We start from the raw sequence: 11,495 nt of genomic DNA, 5'->3' as shown, positions 1-11,495 counted from the left end.
CTGGTCGTGTTTGGAAGTAATTGACCAAATCGCAAAAGAACAGTGAGAGGAATCATGGAAAAACTGGAGAGGAAACCGAGGAGTAATTGGGGTTGATGGAAAGATGGATAGCTGGAGGTGAATAGGGAAAAACTAATGGTCATGCCATCCCTCCACGCTGGACCGCTACGACTTTCTCTCCCCTTTCTTTTATCTCTTCTCATTAGCCGACCGTTTTATTGCTCTGTTATTTCACTGACAGCGGCAGAGTCCCAAGATGGCACTAAAGTTGCAGGGCCCGAGAAGAGTTATTGTTCTGACAGACGTGCGGCTCCCGCCCTCACAGGACAGGAGACGCGCTGCGACAGCTCTGCCACCGCCGCTCAACCCTTCTGAGGGAGTCGATCATAAAACCACACAGTTCTTTTACTTCTCCATTGATCTAAGGCAGATGGCCTTCCAGCCCGCACTCATTGCGGCTGCACGTGGCAGGAGGTGCCGGATTTATTGCAGCTTTTACCATAAGGAGGTCATGTCATCTCTTTCAGAGCTTTCAAGTGCAGATGTAGCCTTGATGCCATTGGTTAGCTGAGTCCTGCTCAGTGACATCAGGTAGTATCGTCCTGGTTGGGCCTGTGGACTTCATCAGATCCATTTCATGGAACTGTACGTTCCATCAGAGGCAGTGCTGGATTAGTTTTGGGACTATTTGTTCATTTCCCTGCACGTCGACAGGGCCCCTGGCATTAGCTGCTTATTAGAGAGACGATATCCAAGAAGCAGAAGTCTGGTCCAACATTTAAATGCTTTGCACAAGCCCCCATCATCAACACATCCACTATAATTCTATTTATAGAGTGCATGTAACTCAAACTACTACTGTATATATATAACTATAATGAAAGTGACCAGTAACTCAACTTACACTGTGTTTCATTAAGGATGGGGACTTCTTTACATATATGTTCAGGGAGTGTCCTCCAGGAGCCAGATTCTGGTGAACGACTGAATCCAATCTAAGATTTGTGAGAACAGCGTCCCATAAGCACCCTTGATATTTAATGTGACTTTTAAAGTTAAATAATCAATCTGCCCTGAAATGATAGGGACAAGGCTCTTTATAACAGGACTGGTGTATTCTGGGTAGGAGAAGTGGTTGGAAGGTTTTTGTTTTTAATCATATTTGCCTTTAATATAATGTATATAGTTTTAATGTCTGTTTGACCATGTGAGGTTTTTTACTGATGCATTTTTGACTCTGATAATTGAAGTCCTGGTTGGACCAGCAGCTGGAAAGTGTTACAGCTCTCACAGACAGCAGTTAATATAATAGTGCACATTATTTATACAACATCTCTTAAAATGCTTTTTACGAGTTAGAATTTAAGGCAAAAAATAACAAACAATTAATAGGTCTTAAGAGCACATAAGATTCAGTCACTTAGATCAGAGGCAGAAAAAAAAAATAGATAAATAAACATATGAAATATATTCATAAAATATGAATAAAAATACGAATAATAATAATATAGCTTTTTTGCATAGCTAAAGGTTAAAAAGTCGTTCAAAATAATCCTGGGAGGTCATGAGAAAGTACACTTGTAAAACGGTGTCATTAAGAGGGATTCAGACAGATCTCCTCAGGGAGAGCCGGGGTCCTTTAACAGAAACGGCCCGATCACTCTTGGTCCTCAGCCGAGACTGTGGAATGGTGAGCAGGGCCTTAGCTGAGTACCTCAGGTTACGACTGGGCTTAGGTGGATCTTGAGAGCGGGCCTTATAAAAGTCAACAAAAAATCCTAAAATCTATTATAAAATGTACCTGAAAAGAGATAGAGTTTGATTCTGGTCACGACTTTGTCCATCCTCAAGCAAAAGGAAAATAAATCATTCCCTGTCATGCTGAGCTGTATTTTTGTACACCATGAGACATTTTTATCCCCCCTGCCTCTGCTGACACACCCGCACTGGCAGCAGAGGATGTTTTGATCCTCTGGTAGAAGCTCATGCTGGATGACTTCAGATTCCGGGCATAGCAGTGGTTATATGAGTCATATTAAAGTGAAATAAACTCTCAGTTGAGAAGAGCGGACAACGTGCCAACCAGCATTAGTCAGTCTCCCACACACCCTGTCCAGGGGAGACTGTTGATCGCACACACCGAGCGATGGATGTGTCAGTAGCCAGAGGAAGTGGAGAATAAATCTCCAGACCATCTAAACATGATACTGTGATATTTTTAAACACATCTCGTCCTTTTCTCGAATATTCCCACTTTGAAGTTGAGCCTCTTCCTCACTTCTCCTACTTTCCCATGTGTTTCTTTCCTCACTCTTCTTTTATGCCTCCATATCTGTTTTCATGTGGGTTTGTTCTCTTTCCATCTATTCCTTCTTCAACAGCTCTATTCCATCATGTTAAACACATGTCACACATTCACCTTCCTCCCTCCCTTGAAGATATTACCCGTTACAGGATTTGTCCACACCTTGAGATTTTGCAACACTACTGTTTTGGAAATCAAACTCATCCATTTGTCTTTCTGTCCTCCCAAAGTTAACTTCGCCCAGATGAATGTCTCTGGCACAGGTAGACATGTGCAGAGACACGAGGCAGGAGGAGCATCAACCTGCAAGTAGAGGTGTGTTGAAGTGTGCGCACTCCCCCCCTCTGCCCCCTCAGCCCCCTCTGCCCTCTGGCCTCTCTCGAGTGAGGCATCTGCGTCAGGTGATGTTTTACGGCTCGGGGGGGGGGGGGACCTGGCGGAACAGCAAAGGTGGATGATTGAGGAGTTTGAACGCACACAAGAGCGAGGGGACACAGAGCGGAGATTCAGAGAGCCCCAAACAAAGAGGCAGGATGTGAAGGCAGGCTGAGAGACGTGAGGCCGGGGATTAGAAAGATGCACCCGCGGCACACCTGCCTGGTTTTGCGTGTATAACAGGGCGTCTCACTTTCAAATCTTTCATCCTCTCTGAAAATAAACAAGCGCTCATCCGATGTATCACGTGACTGCGGGAGCGAGCCTCGGAGGCTGCGGTTCGAGCTTGTCTGTGATATTGAGTTAAAGAAAAGAGATGAGAGGCCGACAGATCCATCCAGGCAGCAAGTGGAGGGAAGTGAGCGCAGATGCAGATGACCCCCGACGGCTCAATCCTGTTGTCTTAAGTATACATTTCGAAACGGCGGTGACTTGAGTCTGGGCCCACGTCTATGTTGGGGATCGGGGTGTGTGGTCATTGATTGACCTGTAACGCGGACCCTTTGTAACGGTGGCCCTTTTGGCTGCTTGTGTCACATTCAGGCCCCCTACCGACACGAAAGAGGACACCGGCTCCTCAGGAGGTAATCGTATCCGACGAGGCCCAGCTCCCCCTGCCACGCCGGGGCCAATGTCCTTCAAATCCCTTCGGACAAATGGGTCGGCAAATTTGAATATCAGGGCGTTTTTTTACAGATAAAACACAAATGGATGAAGACGTTGCAGGGGGTGAGTGTTGCAAATAAAAAGCCAGACTCCAAAATCCTATACACGGGGGTTTTGCAGAAAGTTAAACACACTTAAAATTTGTGTAAAAATGTGATGTTTTTACTTTACTTCTTTCATCCCCCCCCCCCCACCCCTACACACGCACTTGCCTCTGATCCCCACCCTCCCCTTTAGTCTTCTCCTCTGCTCCCCTCCCTCCCTTCCACCTCTCCTCTCTTCCCCTGCTTCCCTCCGTCCGTCCCCTCCAGATTGTATAAATATCTGTGAGCTGTCGGAGGGGAGCTCAGTGTTAAGAGAACCTGTCCACTGAGGAGAAACGACCCAGAGAGGGGAGGAGAGAAGCAGCTCGTAACAGCAGGAGCACGAGAGACACCTGAGAGAAACGAGAGCAGCAGGCATCACCTGAAACTGGGAGTTTTTGTGAGGAGATTTTTCTGAGCTGAGAAATAAAGAAGTCTGGACATTAAAAATATTGTTCATAGAATTTTAGGTTGAGTCTGTGTTGAGGGACAGTCTCCGGTATGTTCCTCCTGCTCTTGGTGTGTATGTGTGGTCTTCTGCTGCGAGGTGATGCACAGGACAGAGCTTCTCTCTGGAGGGGAAACGACCGCAGCGGGCGATGCCAGTACACCTTCACTGTACCCAGCCCTGCGGAGTCCACCTGCCCACAGACCAGTGGCCCGGAAATGGAGGGCCTGAAGACCAGACTCGAGCTGCTGGAGGGGCTGGTGTCCCGCCTGACAGGTGGGGGCATCGGGGGTCCCCAGGTGTCGGGGGCCAGGGCCCAGGCTGAGCTTCAGGAGGCGCTGGACCGGGCTGCGGGGGAGAGGAACCTGCTGCGGGGGGAGAAGGAGCGTCTGGAGAGGGAGCTGGGGGCACTGCAGCACAGGATGGAGGAGATGAGGAGGGAGATGGAGAAGCTGAGGAGCAGACAATGTCCTCTGCAGACCCCCATAGTGCCGCCCAGCTCCTCTCTGCAGAACAGTGGCCCGATGAGACCTGCTGCGGGTGAGCAATACACCCACACAAAAATGTGCAATGCGTAATGAAATGTATAATTTAGAAATAGTTTGTTTCACTGTAAATATTCCATTATTTCAAGTGTACAGCTAAATAAAATAAAATGGATATTGTTATATTGTTATATAAAATCTGCCCTAATCCTATGTTAATAAGATGTAGAACTCCATGTCCCAACGACTGTCTCCCTGATGAAATATATGTTGTGACTCTGACTAAAGGATGATGGGTTAATTGGAGCACTGAAGTGATATAAATGACATAAATGTCCTCTATGTATGCTATACCATGTGTGTATAGAGCCACACAAAACTCCAGTGCATAGCTTTTGGGTCCCAGGTATGTGTGTGTGTCTGTTTCTGTGCATTGGTAAAGCTCAGATTCCTCCTGACCCCACATCCACCCATAAAACGAGAAAAAGCAGGGGGGAACACTGTGTGTACACGACACATGTACCTGCTTGTGTGCGTTCCACTTGTGTAGTTAACGTCTTGGCTGCCCTATGAGTCTGCAGAGACACTTGTCTCAGGTTTCCCTGCTTCCCGTTTCCTGCCTACATTTAGGGGTGATGGAGGCAGGCCATGGAGGGTCAGCTCAGTATTTATGAGCAGATCCTGCTTTGTTTATGACTGGTGTTTCCCTCCGCGTGGTGAGCAGGGTGCGAATAACCCGGCCGGGGGAGAGGGGCGGGGAGGGGCAGCTGAAACGTGATGCACACCCTTGAAGTGGCGAGTCTCACCCCGGGGCTTTTGATGACGCCTGGTGGGTCAAGGCTGATGAAATGTGGGGGTTGGAGTCTGAGAACATAAAACCATCAGGGCTCCAAAGAGGCAGTGAGGTAAAGCTCTGGTATGTTGTGTGTTTGCAGTGGCCAAACGTCCATCTAATCAGCCTCCATGCTCCTCTTTTCCCCCACCATCTCCTGTGGGTCAGCAGCTCCTTGGATTCTCTCAGTTAAGCCCGCCCTCCTGGCTCTCACAATATGTTTCTTGTAAAAGCCAGGAGTAAATCCTTCTTTTTTGCCAGCGCCCCATTCACCGGTTATACTGTGCATTAGGAGAGCCCATCTCCTGCATTCTCCAGGTTATCTGCTGAGCTCCTCATGTTTGCACCTGCAGACAGAAATACACAGAGGGGGCCCCTCAGGGTGACAGACACATGTAGAACAGATCATAGTAAGAGGAAGACGTACAGCACCAGAGCAGAGAGGAGCTGAAAGGTCATATTTAAGAGTGAGGATGAGTTTGAATTGTTGCGAAAACAAGACTTGTCTCTCAAAGTCTACCATCTGATAAGTTGTTATAGTTTATTATGACTTTAGAAGTAAAAAGACAAAGAAAAACATTTACACTGCAACAACAACTAGAGAGAAGATACCTCTGCGAAGGTTAACGCCCTCGCTGACTGTTAAAGTAAGTGAAAACAAATTCTGGTTCCGTTTATCTCCAAACTTTAACAGATCCTTCCAGAAAATGTTGTGGGAATCCTGCTCAGTAGAGCTCATACCAACAGATCCCTTATTTATTTTTCTCGCGTCAAATTTCACACACTCAGAAATATCAGTCCCCTAACCAAATCAGAGTCAGTTAAAATCTCAAAGTGAAAAAATGTACAATTCTTGGTCCACAACAAAATGTCACTGCTTCTTTCCCACCTCTCCACAAACTCCACAGAAATTGGTTGAGTAGTTTTTGCGTAATCCTGATAAATATCAAACAAACAAACACAAAAACAGAATGTCCATGTGGAGGTAAGAAATCAACAAACCTGTTCATTGTCCTCTCAGGGAGACCTGGGCTTCATAGCTCAACAAACTAAAACTGTGACATGATGCTGACAAGGGTGAACAGTGAACAGAAGAAAAAGCTACTTGAAAGGGAAATTGAACTGGAATTGTTTTTACTGGAGGACTGTTATCATGGCCCAGCAGCCTGAAAGAGTTCTCGTCCCAGAGCAAGTACGTGACGTTAACTTGGAGCCGAGCCTGCTCCCAACACTCAGTGAAATTCACCGTGACGTTCAGATGTTTTCTTTCGACGTGAAGCAGAAGGAGACATAAATAATGTTCAGTGAACTCCTGTGATGTCTCAATCACCGAGCTGATCGAGGGCGTCCATCTATCGTGACTCCTTCTGGAGGAATTGGCCTCTCTGTTGATTGTACGAGCTTTATATTCTCCTCTCCACACAAAGGGCACATATGGCACACACATGCACGCACGCACATAAACACACACCTATGGCTTTTACAAGTATTTTTCTGTTTGCTACACACTCACAGCGAATTTCTCCTGGTGTTTGTCATCTGCTCCGTTACCAAAGCTCCCTCCTCCTCTTCATCAACCGGGAGAATCAGCAACAGCCTCCAGATGCAAACGTTTAGTGTTATCTGCATCATTGAGGCTCATTATCCACCTGAAATCACTGGACACTGCACAGAGCACGGCAGGCACGTGGCCACCCGCATACTAACAGTCGCCCACAGACACACAAACACACACCACACATCCATTTTAATGATCCATTCTTATTTATATTCACAGTTTGTAGTTTTTTCCAACAGTGTTTCACACAGTGTTTGACAGTTTGTTTATATTTGACACAGTAATGACTTCCTGCAGGAGAAGGAGAGAATAATCATAGATCAGGAGAAATGAGAGAAGAGAAGAGGAGACAAAGAGGTGATATCTGAAAGTGTTAGAGGAGAAGAAGAAGAAGACGTCTGGTTCGAAGTTTTGAAGATCGGAAGTTGACAGTGTCGGGGCGGGATGAGGTGTCAAGTTAGTCGTGTGTGTGTGTGTGTGTGTGTGTGTGTGTCGTATGTGTGTCGGGCCACCGACTGTCTGACTCCAGAGCAGCTGGGAATCCAGTCAGGGCAATTTGTTTCTTGCTGTCCCGTTTACTGCTGTCACTACTGTCAGAGCCACGTTTGGGAGTACTCTGCAAACTATTGTGTGAGAAAATCATGACACTGTGTGTGTGTGTGTGTGTGTGTGTGTGTGTGTGTGTGTTTAGGCTCCAGTCAGATGGCTCACCTGATGACCCGGCCCAACAGACAGGGGGACAGCGGCAGTCCGAGAGGTGGGATATATCTTTTCTGCAGAATCACCTCAGCTTTACTGTTTTCTTTTCTTTCCATCTCACTCCGTGTCTCCCTGTTTCAGACCCAGCGTGGCAGTTTGGACACACAGGTTTCCAGGAGCTGAAGGCCGAGGTGACGGAGGTGCCAGCTCCTGATGGCGCTGATGACAACACAGGTCACCCCTATTTCAAACTATCATAAGAGATATACTTTAAATATCCATGGTTTCATTCTTAATCAGGTCAGAGTGACCATGAGCTAAGTGGAGTCTTTATTGGAGATTTCTTCCATTTGAGGCATCTGCTTACTTCCATCCTTCTCAGTGACTTGTTGAAGCCAATTTAAGTGTACACATATCTGCATAACTCTGGATTTTATTATACTGTTCACTTTTCAAGGTCCAGTGTGTAAGATTCAGGTGAAAGGGATCTAATTGCAGAAATTTAACATAAAATAATTCTTGTGATATGTTCTGAATTGTACGAATTGTCGTTGTCTTTACCCTAGAATAGGCCCTTGCTATTTCGATACTTTCTATTTGTACATTTCTTTTGATTCTGGATCCACACTCAGATTTGATGTGTTCTTCCCTGACTCTCCCTGACTTTCATGGAAATCGGGAATTCTGCAACCTGAAAAACCAACGCTCACACACACTACAATTTGACAAACATTTCCTGCAGCCAGTTTCATGCTACTCCACTGACCGACAGTTGGTGGCGATAACACAAAGACAGCGTAGAAATGTTTAAATGAAGAAGACCCGAAGGCTGTTTGTTACAATAAGTAAGACGATTTCAAACATGTCAGATTGTCCGATTTTCAAATGGTCAGAAGAGCCAAGATCCTGTAGAACACTATGATGATCCTTGAAATTCCAGAGTCTTGCCAGCTCATACTTCTGTCACTCAGCCCCCTCTCCCCCTCTCCCCCTCTCCCCCAACTCCCTCTCTGTCTATCTGACCCTGCAAACATGACACTCAACCCCCCCCCCCTGCTGAAAGCCTCAAAGCAAATACTGCTATTAATACTGCAGCATTTGGGCCGGGACTACCGGAGTCGTGCCAGTTTCTAGGTATGAGGGCCGCCCTGAGTTTTCGTTGATGTCTCGTAAATGGGCTCTAACAAGGATGTCAGCCACACACACACACTTAAACCTTCCCCTGGTAGGTCCCCCCCCTTCAGCAGGTTTCATTGATTGGGCAACCATTAAAGGACATGTGGAGTCGCCACGTGAGGTCACATGATCTCTGATGAGGCTGTGCCACACGGAAGCTCCATGGTAATAGGTGTATTTATGAAGCATATTCCCATCTAACCCTAAATCCGGTGCTACGCCCTGGACCTGAGAGCGAGGGTGTATTTTAGGAAGTGGTAAATATACGGCCTGCCTTATCGTTTTCTTAGTTAGAGAAGCAGAGATGAGACGTAGTGCAGCTGCTGCCCTGATGGTGGCACCTCAGACAAAGTTGAAGTGAACAGGCAGCATCTCTGGACCGGTTGTCTGCTTCAATGACGAGAAACATTGACATCATCACAACTCCTTTCAGCTCACACATGACCTCCATCGTCCCCCAGCCATAGACATGTACCTGTAGTTCCCTAACCCTAACCCCCCCGAGGACCACTGACTGTGTCCTGAAGTCACCTTAAACCAGAGGCCCCCTGAATGATTTCAAGAAAGATCTGCTTCTTAAGGATCGTTTCCTCAGCTTCGACACTAAATAGCTTCATGACATCTCAGGGACACATGACCATAAGCTCTGAACCACAGACGGCAGTGCCACGGAAATCATTACTGAGAGGGGAAACAACAAACCTACCAGCTCCTCCCCAGTTTCACACATTGGAACAGTCATTAGTCTTGTTGTGTGTTCCCAGTATCAGGTGGGCAACAATAAAACAGTCAGTGTCTCTGTGTACCGTAGATTCATAAATCACTAGGATAGGTGTCAATTCTTTGATTCAATTGAAATATTTAAAACTTGTACCTAATTTGATCTGTGATTTTCCTTTAATCCCTTCTTTTCATTGACTGTCTCCATAAAGCTGCCCCTACAGTTCACTGTGTACAAACAGCTGTTAACTACACAGCGACAAATGCACAGACTTTGACAGTGAACCTGAGCGAACACTTATGTTCAGCTCAGCCTCCGACACCCACGTCAGTTTGTTGGTTGGTTGGTATTTAAATAAATTCTTTGCTCAAAATATATCTCTTCGAACTGATGGTTCTTCAACTTGCACCTTTACATCCTGGGCAACTTTGCTTAATCCGTGTCTCTGTTGTGTATGCAGTTGTGTGGCCTTTCAAACTTCCCTTGTGTTTAGTCTGAACAAAAAGACTTGTATTTGTTAATATCCTCCCCCATCTCACATGTCCTCTCCTTCCTGCTCACAGGTTGTGGGGAGCTGGTTTCAGTCGGGGAGCCTGTCACTCACAGGAAAGCCGACAACATAGCAGGTAAATATGGTGTTTGGATGCAGGACCCTGAGGCCGTCTCCCCCTATGGACCCAACATGGTCTGGCGCATCGACGCCATTGGCACTGACGTCAGGCAGCTGTTCGGGTATGAAGACATGGAACAGCTCTCCAAAGGCTTTCCATCCAAGGTGGGTTTCACAGGGCTCATACTCTTTCATGGCAAAAAAGCCCAGAAGATCTTGGATCATAACTGGTTATTGTCTGTGACAGGTGCTGCTGCTGCCCGAGCTGGTGGAGAGCACTGGGGCCACTGTGTACCGAGGCTCTCTCTACTATCAGAGACGCCGCAGCCGCACCATAATCCGCTACGACCTCGCCTCTGAGAGCACCGCAGCCCGTCGTGACCTCCCCCACGCCGGCTTCCACGGCCAGTACCCCTACTCATGGGGGGGCTACACGGACATCGACTTGTCCGTGGACGAGCAGGGGCTGTGGGCCGTCTACTCCACCAGCAAAGCGAAAGGGGCCATCGTGATCTCGCAGCTGGACCCCAACACCCTGGAGGTGAAGAAGAGCTGGGAGACCAACATCAGGAAGACCTCTGTGGCCAACTCCTTCATCATCTGCGGGAAGATGTACACGGTGTCCAGCTACGCCGCACCCACCACCGTCATCAACTACATGTACGACACCGCCACCAGCCAGGGGAAGACCATAGTCATCCCATTCAGGAACAAGTACCACTACAACTCCATGGTCGACTACAACCTGGCTCAGAGGAAGCTGTTTGCCTGGGACAACTTCCACATAGTGTCCTACGACCTCAGGCTGGGTCCCAAGCAGGTCAACTGAGGCCGACCCCGGTGACTGCCGAGAGGAGACGTGTGCTCACCTGTTCCTGCTTCAGAGACTCAGAGCATTAGAGACAAACGTGTGTGTGTGGTAGCAGCAGTTAGAAAGACAACACACCATCAGTATCCAACGTGTAGAGGAGCTAAACTACTGGAATCCACAAAGGAGTGAAGACGTTTGAGGAGCAGCGCCCCCTGCAGGTTTGCCTTCTTTTTTCTCAGCAGGAGGACTCTTGCTGTGGCACAGTCCACAAATATGTTGGTAGAGGAACTATTTTTGTACCGCCTTTGAGTCAGATTATTATTATTTTTCTGTTTTCTGTGAAGATATAAGCACACATTATATTTGAGGTATGAAAGATGGAGAATGGTTTATCATCAGCAGCTAGTGGGATAATTAAAGCATACGATTTACAACCCAAACACAGTACCATGTTTCACCTGTTTTATTAAATAAAGTGCTCGCTCACTCACTCAGTATGGATTATTGCATGCACTTGTACATTGTTGATGTTCAAAATCATGATGAAATAAACTTCTTCCTAAATTACAAGTTAATCTGGTTATTATGGCATTTTACACCTGACATTATAGACTATTAAAACCACTTCATTTGCAAGCTATACTTTTGTTTTTAAACAAATCTGGT

The 11,495-nt window shown here is 46.8% G+C and overlaps 1 protein-coding gene across 1 annotated transcript; it reads left to right on the top strand.

Moving 5' to 3' along the window:
- The first annotated feature begins 3,744 nt into the window (after positions 1 to 3,744).
- On the top strand, positions 3,745 to 11,399 carry myoc (myocilin). Its single transcript, XM_062394879.1, has 5 exons — positions 3,745 to 4,477; positions 7,504 to 7,569; positions 7,653 to 7,745; positions 9,972 to 10,183; positions 10,266 to 11,399. The coding sequence occupies exons 1-5, from the start codon at positions 3,991 to 3,993 to the stop codon at positions 10,845 to 10,847; spliced, it is 1,440 nt and encodes a 479-aa protein (XP_062250863.1). The 5' UTR covers positions 3,745 to 3,990; the 3' UTR covers positions 10,848 to 11,399.
- Positions 11,400 to 11,495: the final 96 nt, after the last annotated feature.

Source organism: Platichthys flesus, chromosome 9 (genome assembly GCF_949316205.1).
Source record: "Platichthys flesus chromosome 9, fPlaFle2.1, whole genome shotgun sequence".
NCBI lineage: Eukaryota > Metazoa > Chordata > Actinopteri > Pleuronectiformes > Pleuronectidae > Platichthys > Platichthys flesus.
This window is presented reverse-complemented; position numbering and strand designations above follow the sequence as displayed.